The 17,796-nt window shown below is 50.2% G+C and overlaps 3 protein-coding genes and 1 pseudogene across 7 annotated transcripts in view; 3 read left to right on the plus strand and 1 right to left on the minus strand.

The window, feature by feature from the left end:
* Window positions 1–2,374, minus strand: part of esf1 (ESF1 nucleolar pre-rRNA processing protein) — a 9,994-nt gene extending 7,620 nt beyond the window's left edge. For all 3 annotated transcript variants that reach the window (XM_085162663.1, XM_085162662.1, XM_085162661.1), the window contains exons 1-5: window positions 2,249–2,374; window positions 855–1,243; window positions 409–704; window positions 213–326; window positions 14–123 (exon numbers count right to left, since the gene is read on the minus strand). In XM_085162663.1, coding sequence (XP_085018789.1) covers window positions 14–123; window positions 213–326; window positions 409–704; window positions 855–1,221 — 887 coding nt within the window. In that variant the 5' untranslated portion in view covers window positions 1,222–1,243; window positions 2,249–2,374. The remainder of the gene's footprint in view (window positions 1–13; window positions 124–212; window positions 327–408; window positions 705–854; window positions 1,244–2,248) is intronic.
* Window positions 2,375–2,524: 150 nt separating this feature from the next.
* On the plus strand, window positions 2,525–9,146 carry ndufaf5 (NADH:ubiquinone oxidoreductase complex assembly factor 5). The gene is made up of 11 exons (XM_085162670.1): window positions 2,525–2,870; window positions 4,149–4,189; window positions 4,596–4,659; window positions 5,536–5,583; window positions 5,673–5,776; window positions 7,365–7,404; window positions 7,481–7,678; window positions 7,768–7,828; window positions 8,255–8,338; window positions 8,645–8,727; window positions 8,890–9,146. Exons 1-11 carry the CDS (start codon window positions 2,649–2,651, stop codon window positions 8,974–8,976), a joined length of 1,032 nt encoding a protein of 343 aa, XP_085018796.1. The 5' UTR covers window positions 2,525–2,648; the 3' UTR covers window positions 8,977–9,146.
* Window positions 9,147–9,279: 133 nt separating this feature from the next.
* Window positions 9,280–12,651, plus strand: LOC146516053 (uncharacterized; annotated as a pseudogene). Its single transcript, XR_014874532.1, has 2 exons — window positions 9,280–9,818; window positions 11,447–12,651. The product of XR_014874532.1 is annotated as an uncharacterized LOC146516053 (transcript).
* Window positions 12,652–12,892: 241 nt separating this feature from the next.
* On the plus strand, window positions 12,893–17,722 carry LOC146516054 (dynein regulatory complex subunit 4-like). Of its 2 annotated transcripts, XM_085162667.1 has the most exons (11): window positions 12,893–13,040; window positions 13,165–13,257; window positions 13,534–13,731; window positions 13,815–14,021; window positions 14,097–14,151; window positions 14,295–14,500; window positions 14,792–14,959; window positions 16,881–16,967; window positions 17,037–17,246; window positions 17,333–17,398; window positions 17,473–17,722. In XM_085162667.1, exons 1-11 carry the CDS (start codon window positions 13,038–13,040, stop codon window positions 17,506–17,508), a joined length of 1,329 nt encoding a protein of 442 aa, XP_085018793.1. In that variant the 5' UTR covers window positions 12,893–13,037; the 3' UTR covers window positions 17,509–17,722. The 2 variants fall into 2 exon arrangements, with proteins under 2 accessions (XP_085018793.1, XP_085018792.1); XM_085162666.1 differs by having other exon boundaries at window positions 17,333–17,722.
* Window positions 17,723–17,796: the final 74 nt, after the last annotated feature.

Consider the following 17,796-nt stretch of genomic DNA (forward strand, 5'->3'; position numbering starts at 1 on the left):
ACATCATCATTACCTCTCCTCCTCCGTGTCGTCCTCCGAGTCGTCGGGCAGCGCCTTCAGCTCCATCGGTCCCTGACTCTGCTCCGCCTTCAGCCGCTCCTCCCCAAACTCCGACGGGTAGATCTGCAAGCATAACCCAGCATGCACTGTGCTGATCATCGGCCCTTCCTGGCTCCGCCCACACGCAGACAAACCCTCGCAGGTCTCCTTACCTTCACAGAGAGCACGGCGCCGCCTTTGGGCGTGAAGGATTGGAGCAGAGCCAGCAGGTCTCGGGCCTTCAGCCGGTCCCAGTCCATGTTGCAGACGGCGAGCCGCGCCGACACCTGCGGTGAGATCGTGTTAGCAACGTTTCCCGGTGGCGCAGACTAACCTTTGACCTTCAGCCTTTACCGCACGCAGCATCACCTCGTCGCTCCGCGGCGCGTCTTTGCACAGCTCCCCCCAGTCGTGTTCGATCTCCTCTTCCTCTTTCCTCAGGACGGCGCCCACGTCGTCCTCGTCGTCTTCGTCCGAGCTCGTCTCGATGTTGCCCTTCCCCCGGGCCAGATCCGGCCCGCTGTCGCTGTCGTCCCCCGAATCCAGGCCCGACTCCTCCTCCTCAGATCCACTCGCCTCGTCACTCTGCGCCTCCTCCTCCTCAGAGACGCTTAGGTCATCTTCATCCTCCTCTGCAGGCCGCTGCTCGTCATCATCTTCATCACCTGCATCAGCATCGAACAGGAGAGAGACGGTCAAATCATTTCTGACACGCTTACCCGAGCAGGGTCAAAGGTCACCTGGACACCCCTCAATCCTCCACACAGTGTTGCTATGGTAACGGCGTGTTCATTAACATGAAAACATCTCCTGACCTCCAGAGAGACTCGCTGCTCCTTCAGGCTGCTCTGCTTTGGCGCCGCCAACGTCCTTCTTCTTCTTCTTCTTCTTCTTTTTCACCTCTGCTGCTTTCTTGCCCTCGCCAGCTTCCTCCTCCTCCTCCTCTTCCTCGGAGTCAGACAGTTTGTAGAAGCGCTTCAGGTCCTCAGCGGAGGTGTGGCTGATGGGCCGCCCTCGCTTGTCCACCGTGTACTTGACCTTGAAGCGCTCGTCGTGGAACATGGACTGAAAGCGTTTGTCGATCTTGACCTTGCGCTGCCTCTCTGGCATCTCCCAGAACCGCGGGTCCTTCTGGACCCGCAGGAAGCGCTCGTCCCCGTCTGGGCGTTTTTTGGACGACATTGCGGTGAAATCCCAGCGTCACCTGCAGAACAGAAACCCGTTAAAACCACGTTTGACACCGAGCTGGTTTCTGCTCGGACTTCAAACCCAACGCTGAGCCTCGTGTGGCATTCAGGGTCATTCAGTAATCCTCATTACTACAATCACCGGCTCGTGTAGGACTCATGAGGTCGTAGAATTAAAAACGTTTTAAAACATAATTTTAATGCCAACAATGACACGGAGCACAGAAACGTGCAGCGGTGGACAACATGAACTCTGTGATGTCAGTGTGTACAGCGCCAGTCCTTCTTCTTCATGACCTCCGCTGGATCTTCTGGTCCTGAAGGACGGAGACTCGCTCCTGCCTCCTGCGAGCTCCAGGCCGACCACACTTTGTCCCCCGTGCAGGAGCAGTCTGTGCAGCAGGCCGGTCACAGCTCGGGGTTAGAACCTGCTGGTTGTCCCGGCTCCTGCCTGGGTTCCCTCTGAGTTCTCCAGCTTCCTCCTGCATGCTGCGTTTACCTGCCCGGGTGGACCCGCCTCTCGCCGGGTGAGCGCTGGGACAGGCTCCAGGCTGTGATCGTCCGAGGAGGCAGGAGCTGAGGTCCAGCTGAGGTCATGAGAGGTAAACACGCCCTTTATTTCTCACTGTCGTCACAGACGTGTGCGAACCGACGCAGCAACCGGTGATGACCTCACAGGTATCAGTATCAGCTCAGCCTGCAGCGCCGACGCGGTCATTATCGATCTGATGGTCATTATCGATCTCACCGTTATTATTGATCTGATCTGTGCTCTTGTCTGTTTCATCCTCTGAAACTTTGAGGTTTTAAAGAGGATCAGGTTTGAAATCATGGCTCAGTTTGCGCCGCACACCTCAGCCTGGTTTTCTGTTTTCATGTTTACAACCTGGAGACACCGGAAATAGCTGAGAGCACAGGAAACACTCGAGAGGACCGGAAGCAGCACGTCTACGCTCGAAACATCTGAAAGACCTGAAACATCGTGAGCTTTAAATTAAACTCAGAAACTGGTGAAACTTTACCGACACAGTGTCCGCTCCTCCGCGATCTCACACATGTGTTTACCCAGCATGCAACGCTGTAGCGTCCTCTGCTCCGCCCCGCCCCTTTCTCTAAGGCGAGCGAAGTGGGACAAACAGGAGCGAAACGCGGTTTAAACAGTGACGCAGCAAACAAACGCAAATTATTTTATTAATTTAATTATCACTGTATTGTTTATATATTATTTTATTTTTTAATTTAAGTCATTTTTTGATCTTATTTTATTCAATTTTACTTCCGTTCTCAGGCTGTGATCCGTCTCCGGGGTTTCCGGTGAGCTCAGCGGAGGCCGGTCCGGGTTTTGGGTCTCTCCCCTCGGAGGTGACCCGGTGTGGAGGACCGGAAGTCTCCGTGTTGGTGTCTGTGAGTTTGTTCCGCGGGATGAGCTGCAGGCTGTGTCGGAGGCTCCTGCGGCTCGGCGGCCCTGCGAGCTCCGCGGGCGGCTGGGCCGGTCTCAGCGGGACCGGGCCACCGGGGGCCGGGCGCTCCGGGCTGTCGGGCGGAGGCCGCATGAACGTGTTCAGCAGGCAGATGAAGCAGAGGCAGAAGGACTGGGCCGCTCAGCTGCAGGACAGCCAGCAGTACGACTACCTGAGGCAGGAGGTGAGCCCGACCCACACACCTGTCCGGTGTCTTTGTTTCTCCAACTTTATTTCAACAGAAACTTTAACAACAAACACAACACACGGAGAACACGCTGCACAACTGTATTCCCAATTATAACAGTGCAAGAGTGTGTATAAGTGAACACACAGGACAGAAACACAGATTAAACGTGTTGTTAAAGCTTTCTTGTTGTGACAGGATCAAACTTTCTGTTTCTGTCCTGAGTGGACAGCTTACATTTCCAGATGTGGAGTTTGATCGATGAGGGAAACGCACGAGAGTCAGTAAAGATGCTGTCAGAGATGAAACTAACGACATGTTTCCATAAAAGCTGAGTAAATGTTTCTGTATCGCTCTTCTGTGTTTGAAGGAAGCTTTAACAGGATCAAATCTATGAATGAGCTTAAATTTAATCTCCTTCACTTTGTTAGTGAGGAGGATTGTTTTGTGGCAAAGACCGAACCTTTATCCAGTCAGCGCCCTCGACAACACGAGTCCAGAAAGAAATGGAAGGAGGAGATGAAGAGACCTAATCTACAAGAGGAAAAACACATCACACCTGAAGGAGACTCTGTCAGGACAGGGCGGGGCCTGGACAGGTGTGGGGATGTTACACCTGGAAGGAAGAGCCAGTGTTATTGAAGAATCCCATCATTAGATCAGGTTTCAAAGAAGGGCGATTTATTCTTTAAAGAATGTTACAGATGTTCCAAATATAACATCTCTGTGGAGAACAGTGATGTTCACAGATCAAAGAGTCTGCTGATGACAGTTTGAGTCTCAGCTGCCCAGATGTGGAAAGACGTGATGAGAGAGTCCAGATAGACGCCTTTAATCCACTTTGTTGAAAGCATCATTTAGGGAACTGAAGTCTGTCAAATTTAAGCCGCCATTGTTAGAATTGTGGTCAGTTTTCTGTGTGCTCTGCACGCGTGTAGTTATGCATGTGTAATTAGAGATGTCCTGACTGATGTGCACCACAAATGTCCTGGTCTGCCTGCAGCTCCATCTTCATCCTCCACCCTCCCTCTGCACACGCTCAGACCAGGTCAGCCTCTCTGACCCTGAGCGGTCTCTCTTATGTCCATCTTCAGCTGGTCCTCAGCCTCATCAAACATCTGGATCATAGAGAATGAGATCAGAATTTGCAGCTGGGTTTGACGTCACCATCAGTGATGACTTCCCTGAATGAATCACACGTTGTTCCTAAATGATTTCATTATAACAACCAGACTCAGCCACGCTGATCAGACGTCCTGTGCTGTTGGTTTGCAGGTCGGGAGTCGAGTGGCCGATCGGGTTTACGACATCGCACGGTGAGTTCATGACGAGGCGGCTGGACCCACGTTTCACACAGTTTAACCACAGAGAGACAAAAGTCGTAGAAATCATCTGACGAGGTCAAAGAGCAGGAAACGTTCACACAGCCAGATCACTCCAGTTTTGTTTCTATAGCAACGATCACAACAGCAGTCGCCTCGAGGCGCTTTATACTGTAAGGTCGACCTACGATAACACATGCAGAGAAAAACCCAACAATCATATGACCCCCTATGAGCAGCACTTTGGCGACAGTGGGAAGGAAAAACTCCCTTTTAACAGGAAGAAACCTCCAGCAGAACCAGGCTCAGGGAGGGGCGGGGCCATCTGCTGTGATTGGTTGGGGTGAGAGAAGGAAGACAGGATAAAATAAAGTCACCGTTTGTCTTCCTGTCTCCTCAGGACGTTTCCTCTGGCGCTGGACATCGGCGGAGGAAGAAGTCACATCGCAGAGCATTTAAGCAAAGTACAGTGTGTGTGTGCGTGTGTGTGTGTGTGTCTGTGTGTGTGTGCGTGTGTGTGTGTGTGTGTGTGTGTGCGTGTGTGTGTGTGTGCATGCGCCCATTGGTGATCTGAGGTCACCGCTGTGACCAAGTCACATGTATTCAGCAGCTACAGGAGTTCCTGATCAGAGATGAACTGATGAGCTCAAGTTAAAGCTCTGCTGTTTCTGTTATGACGTCACTGTTGCTCATGTTAAACACGATAAACATAAAGTCACGAGCTCAGTGTGCAGAAAAGGCCTCAGACGAGTCTTTGTTACCTCAGTAACGAGCTGATGTCGTTTAGATCTCCTTATATGGTCATCTCCACAAACTGTCTGTAGTTCACCAAAACAATCAAATAGAAACCCTGAAATCATTTTGTGAGGTTGGGAAACCAAAATAAATAAAGTTATAGAGGAACTCTTAGTTATAGTTTTGGATTTGTGCGATCACAGACTGTCTGAGGTGAATATGAGACTCAGAGTCAGCAGCTTTGACAGCTGCAGACGACAGCACAGTAATAAAAACACTGAGATAAAACTGAACGTATAACAGCTCCGGTACAGACGCACAGCTTTCGGCTCTGGGTGCTGCCCCTCTGTAGGCTTCCCAGAGTCGGTCAATCAGCACAAAGTGGAGACAGGAGCTAAAACATTTCAGACAGAATCAGAAAAAGATGGATTATTCTGAGCTGTGAATCATGCAAAGCTGCTGTCAGAGTCAAAGAATAAAAGCAGAGAGCGGGAGATGAGCAGAACGTTAAACATGAGCTCAGATGTTTGTTGCCTGTGTCTGTGTGCGCTGCACGAGTTTCACCGCTGTGATGATGAGCTCTGTGCTGACGATGTGTCCCGCAGGAGGTGGTGCAGCGTTTCTGCTTGACAGACGTTTCCCAGCAGTCTCTGGTGGGTCCTTAGACTCGTACTCAGATATCAAAGATGGGGGCAGGAGTTTGAAGCTGTAATTTCATATGTGAATGTTGTTTTCTGATCAGAGACGGAGGAGGCCGAGCGAGATCCCGACTCACTGCGTCCTGGCTGACGAGGAGTTTCTGCCGTTCAAAGAAAACACCTTCGACCTGGTAGTGAGCAGCTTGGCGTGAGTACCAGAGCTTGTTTCAGTGCAGCTCGTTTCAGTGCAGCTCGTTTCACAGCAGCTCGTTTCACAGCAGCTCGTTTCAGTGCAGCTCGTTTCAGTGCAGCTCGTTTCACAGCAGCTCGTTTCACAGCAGCTCGTTTCAGTGCAGCTCGTTTCACAGCAGCTCGTTTCAGTGCAGCTCGTTTCAGTGCAGCTCGTTTCACAGCAGCTCGTTTCAGTGCAGCTCGTTTCAGTGCAGCTCGTTTCAGTGCAGCTCGTTTCAAAGCAGCTCGTTTCACAGCAGCTCGTTTCAGTGCAGCTCGTTTCACAGCAGCTCGTTTCAGTGCAGCTCGTTTCACAGCAGCTCGTTTCAGTGCAGCTCGTTTCAGTGCAGCTCGTTTCAGTGCAGCTCGTTTCACAGCAGCTCGTTTCACAGCAGCTCGTTTCACAGCAGCTCGTTTCAGTGCAGCTCGTTTCAGTGCAGCTCATTTCACAGCAGCTCGTTTCACAGCAGCTCGTTTCACAGCACCTCGTTTCAGTGCAGCTCGTTTCACAGCAGCTCGTTTCAGTGCAGCTCGTTTCAGTGCAGCTCGTTTCACAGCAGCTCGTTTCAGTGCAGCTCGTTTCAGTGCAGCTCGTTTCACTGCAGCTCGTTTCAGTGCAGCTCGTTTCACAGCTCGTTTCAGTGCAGCTCGTTTCACAGCAGCTCGTTTCACAGCAGCTCGTTTCAGTGCAGCTCGTTTCACAGCAGCTCGTTTCAGCGCAGCTCGTTTCACAGCAGCTCATTTCACAGCAGCTCGTTCCAGCGCAACTCGTTTCAGCGCAGCTCGTTTCACAGCAGCTCGTTTCACAGCAGCTCGTTTCAGTGCAGCTCGTTTCAGCGCAGCTCGTTTCAGTGCAGCTCGTTTCACAGCAGCTCGTTTCAGTGCAGCTCGTTTCAGTGCAGCTCGTTTCAGTGCAGCTCGTTTCACAGCAGCTCGTTTCAGTGCAGCTCGTTTCAGTGCAGCTCGTTTCACAGCAGCTCGTTTCACAGCAGCTCGTTTCAGTGCAGCTCGTTTCACAGCAGCTCGTTTCAGTGCAGCTCGTTTCACAGAAAAGGTTTGAGTGACCGACTGTTTGCTGCAGTACCAACTTCAGCCACGAGATGGCGGCTGAGCTTTTTTAATGGTTTCCTGCAGCAGTGTTTTATGTCAGGTTCATGTTTTCTTGTTTTTTGTGTCTTTTTTATAATTTGTGTGCACGTTTCCGGTGTTGGCAGCATCTTCCTGTTTGCAGCCCGTTTATGTTTCTTTTACACTGTTTAATGTAAATGAAGTCAAATATATTAATCATGTGATTCGTGCTGATTATCTCAGTCACAGTTTGAAAAGATTAAATTCATCATATATTTTAAATGGTTGCTAATAGAACTGAAGGACATCGTAAATAAATGATTACCGATAATCATGTCGTTAGATTTTATGTCCAGAAATGCAGCGAGTGATTTTAAGGTTAAAAAATCAAATGTATGAAATAAAGTGGGTCTAGACTGACAGGGTCAGAGGTCACCAGGGTTTGTTATGAACATCATGTGCTCATTAAAACTGCAGCTGAGCTTCATGCTTTTCAGTCTGCACTGGATCAACGACCTGCCCGGCGCTCTCAGACAGGTGAGATGAACCTGTTGCGATACCACGACTGACTGCAGCTCGCCCGCTAACGTTTCACTGTGCGCCGTCCTCTCAGATCCACCAGGTGCTGAAGCCGGACGGGGTGTTCATCGGCGCGATGGTGGGCGGCGAGACGCTCTACGAGCTGCGCTGTTCCCTGCAGCTGGCCGAGACGGAGCGGGAGGGCGGGTTCTCGCCCCACATCTCCCCCTACACCGCCGTCACCGACCTGGGAAACCTGCTGGGCCAAGCTGGCTTCAACATGCTCACTGTGGTGAGTCAGCGTGGCCGCGTTCGTTAAACACGCAGAATGTTTAACATCAGCTCACAGTGACCTCTGACCCCTCCGCCTCTTTGTTCCAGGACATCGATGACATTCAGGTTCATTATCCAGGAATCATGGAAGTCATGACGGATTTACAAGGTACGAGCTGGGAATCATTCGTTTGAATCACGGCGTTCCTGAAACGTTCAAACGTGGCTCCACAGTCGTCCTCACGTGGAAGCAAAGCGAACTGCACGCTGAGGATCTGCAGCTGATGAGTGCAGAGCCAGAAATGACGACTTCAGTTTGATCACAGCGACTCAGAGTCGTCAGCACAGAGCTTTAGGTGACGAGTCCCAGCATGGCGGCTCATCAGTGAACGTGCTGCTTTCATTTACCTGCAAACAGGCTTCAAACCGAGCGGCAGAGGCTCCTCCTGAATAAGAGAGCGGTTCAGGATTCGCTGTTTAAACTAAAACAGTCTGATGACCTCACTGCGGTTTGATCATTCGTGAGGCTGTTAGTTTAAACAAACTTTAGATCAAAGGTCAAAGTTTAAAAGTGCAGTGTTTGTGCTGTGTGCAGGTATGGGTGAGAGTAACTGCGCGTGGAACAGGAAGTCGCTGCTGCACAGAGACACCATCTTAGCAGCTGCAGCGATTTACAAAGGTGAGTCTGAGCTGCTGTCTGATTGGTGCTAAATGACATGTGATACACTGATGAGTGTTAGTAGCGTCAGATTCACAAAATGTGTGGACCGGCCGATTTTGTTCGTACCGCCCGGTGCACGCGAGGGAATCAGTCTGCCGCGTTCTACTGACGTGAGAAGGTTCTGAAACACTGAAGTCAGAGCCGACGCTGTTTCTGACACTTCTGCTTTCCACTCGTGTTGTTTGCTCATCAGTGACGCGTCAGGCTGAAGCGTTAGTCACAGCGCGGCGCTTCATGTGTCACTGTGTTTGTCTCATGTTTCAGAGATGTACGGCAGCGAGGACGGCTCCGTCCCCGCCACCTTTGAGATCCTCTACATGATTGGCTGGAAGCCTCACGAGTCTCAGGTGAGAACACCTGGTGCTCCGTGCGCTTCAGTCTGTTTCTGCTGCGTTCACGGTGGAGCGACCTCCATCTTTAGGACGCCATCGTGGCAGAATAACAAACAGCTGCTGCTTTTAGAAAAACCTGAGTTCAGATCCATGACTTCAGCGTTTTTTCTCTTTCAGGCCAAACCGGCGAAGCGAGGCTCGGCCACCGCGTCGTTTGGAGATTTATCAAAGACCGGCCGACCGAGCGGCACGGACCGACCGTAGAGCCTCGGCGCCGACTGAAGACGCCATATTTAATGAAAATAAAATGTTTTAGAGGCAAGAAACATGAACTCTGATGTACAGAAGACAAATGTGATGTTGTAAGAGTTTGTCTTTGACAGGAAGTTGTCTAAAAATAAAAGCTGACATGTGTTCACGTGGCTGAAACCAAACGGTTCATGTTCACTCAAATATGAGACACAGCAGCAGCTCGGCGCATGCAGACGTGTAGACGTGGTGAAGGCGAGCTGCTGAGGTCCAAACTGAGCATCAGAACGATGAAGAAAGGTGAGAGTGACTGAACGTGGCTCTGAGATCTGTCAGTGAGAACAGGAAGCTGAAGTTTAGAGAGGTTCCATCCTGCCTGGATCGGCTCTGGAACCCTGTTAAGATCAGTCAATATGATTTTTGTCATTTTTCAAATGGTCTGAAACTTTTGATCAGGACTGTATCTGCAAATCAAGACCAGAGAGATCAGGTTGATCCCAAAACGGCGTTCATGAGGGTCGCTGCAGGGTGGAGAGCGCCAGGGCGAGTCCTACCTGCTGTTTAACTGGTCCCGTTTGAAATAACTTAAGATGATAAAAACATGTAAATGAGGAACTTTAATATGGGTTTGGCACAAAACTAGAGAAAATAGTGTTTTAAAAACATTGTTTTTGTTCAAAAATCACTCTGTGTGATGTCAGCAAATTAGGAGTGAGTGTTTGCAGCCGCGCCATAAGTGCCACCCATCACTCAGAAGTTCCTCTTTCATAGAAGCGCTGCTGTCACTCAGACGCCTGCAGAGATGCTGCTCTACGCCGGCCTTCTCCTGTGTGTCCACGTCTGTCACGGCGCTGCAGGTAAGAACGCCTCCGTCAGCGTGTTATCACGATTACAGCTGCAACAATGTAACACTTTCCTCTGCTTATCTAAGGAAGATAAAGGCTGTTATATGACGAGTATATGAAGCAGAACAAAAGGACAGAAACTGGAGTCGGTGTTAAGAGAATGAATATGAAAGTTTAGACGCTGTTTCTGGAGCTGTTTGATCCACGTGCAGGTTTCCTCTCTGTGGGGCTCGCTGTGTTTTTAACCATGAGTCAGTGACTGAGAAACTGAGCCTAAACACACAACCACACTTCCAGCGCTGCCCTGAACCCTCGCTGCCTCCTGCGACTCAAACGAGACCAAAACTTCCAAAATAAACTTGTTTTATTCACACAGACCTGAAAGCAGCAGGGAGGTGTTGACTAAGCTCAGAGATCAGCAGAACTGTCCTCACAGACGTCTCTCCATCGCCCCCTGCTGGCAGAACTAAGAATGCAGGTTTAAAATGCTTCAGCATCCAGGCTGTAACATCGGATGAAGTGTTTTAATTTAAAAAAGAAAAGAAACAAAACTCCAGCAGTCCATTTTTCCACTGCTCACTGGGTTCAGGTTGCAGGGCAGGAGTCTGAGGAGAGGAGCCAATGGAGTCAGTCCTGTGGGGCTCCGCCCATGGCCCAACTGTAGGTGGCTGGGAGATCGCAGCTAGATACAGCTGGGCAGTGGAACCAAGTTCCTGCAGTCGCCCTGGGCACGAGGCGGGGGCTGGTACCTGTATCCCCTCAGGCCATGAGAGAGTTGCTTCCCTGCAGCTCTGGGTCAGCGTCCTGACTGCTACATGACAAACGCAGTTCAGATTACCTACGTGGAGTCACCTGGTGGGGGGGGGGGGACTCCATCGTTCTGCTGGGAGACTTCAACGCTCATAATTGGGAGGGGCCTGTGTTCACAAATCACAGTTTGTCCATAATGACCATAACGACGTCCACAGGGACACCGGGGACACCTCCTGCAGCTCACGGTGGTTTTAACCCCAGAACATAATGACATCATCAGAGAGGCCGGCTTATACCTGCTGACTCTGACTGTGGATCACTGCACTGGCACAACTCACATAAACTTATTAAAGCAAACTAACCTTCTTATTATAGGAGATAAATTCAGGTTGTAGGTTTTACTATGAGCTCTGTGCTGCCAGTGGTGCTTTAATACACCTGATCTATGCGTGACATACCTGACAAATGTCACAGCAGAGTCACGGAGACGGAACTAAACGACAAATCAAACAAGCAGAATTTTTATTATCAGGTCAACAAATCCAGAAAACTCAAGTCTGTCGCCTTCAGAAGCAAAATGAATAAAATGCAAAGATTTAAAGTAAAGACGTTTAAACACATCGCAGAGACGTCCATCAGAGCTCTGAAGGCTGCTTCCTGTCAGAGAGCAGTTTGTTGGTTCCTCAGGCTCCTGAATCTCAACAACAGTCCAAGTTTTTATTTAAATAAAGCGTAACATGAAACAACAGACTAAAGATAGACAAAGAGGAAATGTCCTTTAAATGTTTAAAGATGAAAATAACTGGAGGGAAGGAAGGAAGGAAGGGCGGGCGGTCAGCGCGGCGTGAATCAGACGTGTGACGTCATCATTTCTGCTTTTTTGACAGGACTCCCCACAGTCAGCGCTCGGCAGCACACGGACGCTGTGCTCACCTGTCCTCACGCTCAGGGACATGTGACCTGGAGCCGAGCTATAAGAGGCACCCGGGTGACTCTTCTCACCGTCAGCGACGGTCACGTGATCAGCAGTTCGGAGCGCTTCGGTTCCCGTGACAACAACGAGCTGCTTATCAGGAACGTTGTGGAGTCTGATACTTCGATGTATCTGTGCAACGAGAGGAAGACCGCCTATCTGAAGGTGACCACAGACCCCAGCGTGGTGGATCAAACCGTCACGGGGAGAAAGGACGACCCTGACCGGAAGGCGGCGGCTGCAGGTGCCGACACAGCGCCCGCCTCAGACTTGTGGAAAGTTCCTGTTGGCGTGCTGGCAGGAGCTGCACTGGTGCTGTCGTCCATGTTGACTCTGAGACTGTGGAAAGCAGAGAAAGCAGCGAGGGACACGAGGGCGGTGCTGAGCGAGGTGGTCTACGAGGAGATCGGACACGCCGACGTGGAGCCCGGCCCAGCCCCTGAGTGCAAGGTGGAAACCCCGTACTGCTGCTCCGACGTCAGCAACCAGCAGGCCCCGACCTGAAGGACACGCCTCCGACACCTGCGTGTATTACCTTACCCAGAATCCTCTGCAGATAGAAAGCAGCTGCGGAGCTCCTCCCGACTTCTTTAAACCAGTTATCATGGGTGAGGGGCGGGTCTGACTGAGACTCCTCCCCCGCGTCCTGCTCCTCCCTTACTATCGAAGGACCATCACCTCCAAAAATTTACTTTCATTTAGTCAGACCTGAACCATGAACCAATCAGGAAGCAGTTTACCGAGATCAGCGCTTTCCTCAGCAACTTCTATCCAATCAGAACACAGGAGCCCCTCCCACATGCCCCGGAGAGACCATTTCCATCTTTTAGATACAGTCTAATTATTTTCAGTTTATGTACAAAACGTCTTAAAAATGACGAACAGGCTGGAGCAGCAGATGCAGATCTTTAATATTATGTGTAAATTTATAATGATGTCAGTTTATTTCAGAATCACTGCAAAATAATAATAAACTAAACCAGCGAGAAATATTCATGCTTCAAGTTTTTTCTGCTTACAAATGATTCAAATAAAAATTTGTTCTCAAATTTTCTCTCAGAGGCCTGATGACCAAAAATCATCAGTTTAAGACTTTAAATATAATTTATAAGAGAAAACTGTACAAGGCACAACACACACACACACGTGGGTTATTCATGTCTTGTGGGAGCATCTAATTGACACAAAGGTTTCCAGAACCATCTAAAATGAACGCCGAACACAAACCTTCACGCTAAAACCACATTTTTAGTCTCAAAATTGGGGCTGTTGGTCCCCACAAGTATAGTAAACCTCGAATTCTTGGTCCCCACGAAGATATTAATACCCGTACACACACACACACACACACGTGATACGGTCCTGCGTTGCCATGACAGCGTCTTTTGTTGCTAGTGGAGCTGAGGCTCAGATAGCTAACAGCTAACGTGTTTAACTCCAGCCGCAGTTTTCTGTCAGGATAATTAAAGTTTCCGGATCCCTGTGAGTCTGCGCAGTGCGTCGCGATGGTGAGTAAAGTTTTACTTTAACCGGTGTTTTTCTCAGTCATGTTGTTGTTAGCATGTTAGCTTAGCTCTAGCCTGTTATCCCGATGAGCGGAACGTCACGCGCCTCTTACGTTTGTGTCCTCAGCCGCCGAAGGCTAAAAGCAAGAAGAAGGGCGGGAACGTGAAGTCTTCCACGGTGATGGACGGTCTGTCCACGGAGGACATGTCCAAGGATCAGGTCAGAGCTGCTAACGGTGCTAACGTTAGCCTCTCACAGTGTGTGGAGGTGTGAGGGGGTCCATCAGGGGGTCCGCGGCCCGGCCCGGGCCACAGTCCAACACTAACAGGCCCGATTATGATCTAAAATAACAAGTACACTGTCCACTTCATTAGGTACACCTGTAACCTCAGCCTGAAACACCACAATCAGAGGAAGTTTGAGGCTCTGTGTATTTCCTGCAAACTGCAGTTTTAAGCGTTACGTTTCAGTGACCTGAGTGTGTCTGACCTCCAGCTGGAGGAACACATCATCCACCTCCGGGAGGAGCTGGACCGCGAGCAAGAGGAGAAGAGCTACTTCCAGCTGGAGAGAGACAAGATCCAGGCCTTCTGGGAGATCTCCAAGAGGAACCTGGACAAGACGAAGGCCGAGCTGAGGAACAGGAGCCGGGAGAGAGATGAGGCTGAGGAGCGCCACCGAGTCGAGATCGAAGTGAGCTGGAGGTTTATTGTGCCCTAATCCTGACTTTATCTCAACTTAATCTTAGTCCTGACCCGTCCTTGGTCACTGTCCAGGTCTACAAGCGGAAGCTGAAGCACGTCCTGTCTGAGCAGCACAACGCCATCACTGAGCTGAAGATGGAGGACGTCTCTGCGTCCTCGCTGGTCGAGAAGAAGCACGTGCAGTCTGAGATCGCGCTGCACAGAAACGTTCAGGGTCTGCAGGCGGAGCTCACGGAGAAGAAGTTCCACATCGAGAGCCACGTCAAAGCGCTGCAGCTGGTGAGCCGCTGCCCCTAAATCCATTTAACACTTTTACACCTGGACACCTCGGTGATGTCACTTCCTCCTTCACAGAAACATCAGACGGAGCTGATGGAGCTCACCAACCACTACGAGCACAGGATCAGAGGTAAGAACACCTGTGAGCTCGGCGCCGATCAGGTGACCTTTCAGCCCTGGGACACCGATCTCCTCGTTTCCTTTCCCCCACGTGCACTCCTTCCTCTCCGTTGATCTTCCTTCATAACTGCTGCGGTTTCCCTCCCTGCGCAGACATCGAGGTGAAGTATCATAAGAAGATGCAGATGATGATCCAGGAGGAGGAGGAGAAGCGTCAGGCGGCGGTCGCCGAGCTCGACGAGAGGATGAAGAGTCGAGAGGCGGCTCTGATTGAGGAGCACGACCGAGCTCTGCGGAGAGTCGAGGAGCATTTCACGTCCACTCGGGAGAGACTGCTGACAGACCAGAGGACGCTCAAGGTGAGACCCGTGAGCGGGACGGCGACTTCAAGGCTGTGACTCAGGAGGCGTGCGGTGGGTGGAGCACAGGCACGCAGATTCAAGGTTCTTACACATAAGCGAGTTCTTTACAAGGTAAAATATCTTCTGCATGTTTGCTGCAGAAACTGAAATGAAAGGAAACTTGCTGTTAAATTCTGGGTCCTACATTTCCCATAATGCTGCTTTTTGTTTGGGGCTCGCTGCTCGATAAAGCTGAGACCTGCCAGCGGCGTGGCCGTCTGTCTTCACGCTGTTTCCTGTGTTTGGTAGGAGGAGCTGACGGAGGCGCAGAAGCAGCAGGCTCAGGTGTGCCGAGAGTTCTCCAAGGCTCAGGAGGAGAACAGACGCCTGAAGGAGGCTCAGCCCGAGGCCCAGCGGGATCTGGCCGAGCTGCGCCGCCGGCTGGAGGAGCACAACCGCTGCAAGGCCCAGATGCTGGTGCGTTGCTAAAAGCTCCACCTCCCCCCACCATGGCGTTGATAGGCCCCGCCCCTGCGCCCGAGGCTGCTAGCATCACTAGAATGGTGCAGAGCGTTTTTCCTGTTAATGACTTTATAGACTCATGCGGCTCATTGGGAGAAAGCACCACCAGGTCACATGGTCGTGACCTCACGCCCCTCGTGGCCCAACTGTCGCTAAGCTACGAGTTCACAGGTGGAAGTCGCTCGCCCTCATCAGAGCAGAACCTGGAAAACAAAACAATATTTTTATTGTTTAATAAATAAATAATTAATATAATAAATATATAATATAATAAATATAAATATTATAATATAAATATAATATAAATATAATGTAATAAATAATATAATAAATAATATATTTATTATTAATATTTTTAATTGTAGTCACAGCTCAGAATAATCCTTCTTTATCTCATCCTCTGAAACAAGCTGCTTTAGCTCCTCCCACTTTCAACTGACATTTAATATGGACGACCGGCATCAGTCCATTACAATAATAATAACATAAATGTAATCAATAGAAGCAGATGATCAATATTAAACTAAACCAGTACAGGAAACAGATTCATGACCCAACAGGTGACGCTGAGCTTCACGCGCCTGCAGGCGTCTCTTCATGAATCATCGGTTGTTTGGATCAACAGTCTCGTTTAAATATGTCACTGCAGACAAACGATGTTTGAGACGTGAGATGAAGTTTGTAGGATTCACAGGAAGTTTGCAGCAGTTGATCTAAATCAGGCAGGTGCAGAGATTTGGGCGCCGCAACAGAAAAATCAGTATTTAGATCCGACCTTTGCAGCATTAACAGCCTCTGAAGGCTTCCTGTAGCTGCCAATGAGTCTGGATGCTGGATGAAGGTGTTCTGGACCGTGACTGGAATCCACGCGACCCTCAACTTTAATGAGATTCCCAGTAACGGCACTGGGCCCATGGCCCCACAGCATGATGGGAACGCCACCAAATTGTACTGTGGGTAGTGTTTCTCTGGGCCTGCTGTGCACGCCGCCTCCTGTTACGTCCTCAATTTTAGTTTCATGAGTCTCAGCAGTTTATTCCAAATTGCAGCTGGCTTTCCAGTCGTGCTGTAGCACAGCGGTCCCCAACCCCCGGGCCTCGGACCGGTCCGTGAGTCGTTTGGTACCGGGCCGCGAGAGTTGAGGCTCAGGTGTGAAATGTATAGTTTTCAGCGTTATTTTGTTATCGTTTTTATCGTTTACTTTGTTTTCCTGGGTCTTTTCACGTGTGTTATGAATAAATCTTCTTTTTTTCGGTACCGGTTCTAGTTTTGTTTTGTTGTATTTATCCGCGACACCTTAAAGGCCGGTCCATGAAAATATTGTGGAGCATAAACCGGTCCGTGGCGCAAAAAAGGTTGGAGACCGCTGGTATAGCGCCTTACTGGACCCCAAAGTGCTTTACACAACCAGTCACACACTCAACAAAACAACAAAGGTGTCTGAACATCTGCACCTGCCTGACTTGGATCAACTGTCGCTCACTTTGTGTAAACTTATCTCACGTCTCAAACATCATCATGTTCGTCTGCTGTGACATTTAAATGAGCTGCTCCAAACAACAGATGATGTGTGAAGAAAAATCAAACGTGATGATAGAGAGGGTGATAGAGCTTTTGCTACTGTGGCCGCCAGACTGTGGAATTCTCTTCCTCAGAACTTAAGATCTGCAGACTCAGTGATTACTTTTAAAAAACAGCTAAAAACATCTTTTTAAAATTGCATTTTGTTAACTTTTGACTGTTTTTTTGGGGGTTTTTTTACCTTGTAAAGCACTTTGTGATCTTTTATCTAGAAATGTGCTATATAAATAAAATTTTACTTACTTACTTACGTTTGCACACCACTGTAAGTAACTGATGATGTCATCGCTGACAGGAGAGCCGAGCTCAGATGAAGGTCGTGGAGAGGGAACTGCGAGATCTGACCCTGGAGCACGACCTGCTGCTGCAGGCCTCTGAGAAGGTAACCCATCGTCTCCTCTCCCGCCTTCATCCATGATGTTGACGGTGTGACCATGTCGGCGTCCCGCAGGTGCAGCAGGAGCGCGACGAGCTGCTGAAGAAGCAGAGGGACGCCATCATGGACGTGCAGCAGAGGAGCGAGCTGAAGGCGATGATGTTGGAGAGGAAGCTGGCAGCGCTCACCGAAACCTTGGAGAAGAAGGAGGCTCAGCTGTGCGCCGCGCTCTCGGCCTCCAGCGCCGATCCGACGGCAGCAGGCGGCGCCGCCGGCAGGCTGGAGGTAAAGACGGCGCTCGCACGTTTACAGGAGGCCAATCGTTAACGCGAAGACGTGCAGATAAACGCTCACATGTCTGACCTTTGTAGGCCATCGTGGAGCAGAAGCACAACACCATCGCGGCCTTAAAGGAGGACCTGGCTCAGCGGCGTAAGGTGAGCGGTGGTGGGCGGGGCACAGCTCACCTGTCAGCAGCTCAGGCGGTGACTGACCGAGCGTTTGTGTGCAGGGCTACGACGAGCAGAGGGAGGGGCTGAAGACTTGAAGGGACGGCCTCCACGAACTTCCAGCAGCTCGGAAAAGAAGTTAAACTCTTTCAAAATAAAACGCACTTCCTCCTGAAGATGTGACTCGTTCACGAAGCTTCTCCAATAATGTGGAAACAAAGTTTCATCATTCTGACTGAATATTTCTGCTGTTTACAGACCGTCTGCTGCTGAGCCACCAAAACAAACAAAATAAAACTTCTTTTGGTTGGATTTTGAGTTTTTATTGGTCGGCACAGCAGGGGTTCACTCCGACACGAGGGCGGAGCACGAGGGCGGAGCACGAG

Source organism: Neolamprologus multifasciatus, chromosome 6 (assembly GCF_963576455.1).
Source record: "Neolamprologus multifasciatus chromosome 6, fNeoMul1.2, whole genome shotgun sequence".
NCBI lineage: Eukaryota > Metazoa > Chordata > Actinopteri > Cichliformes > Cichlidae > Neolamprologus > Neolamprologus multifasciatus.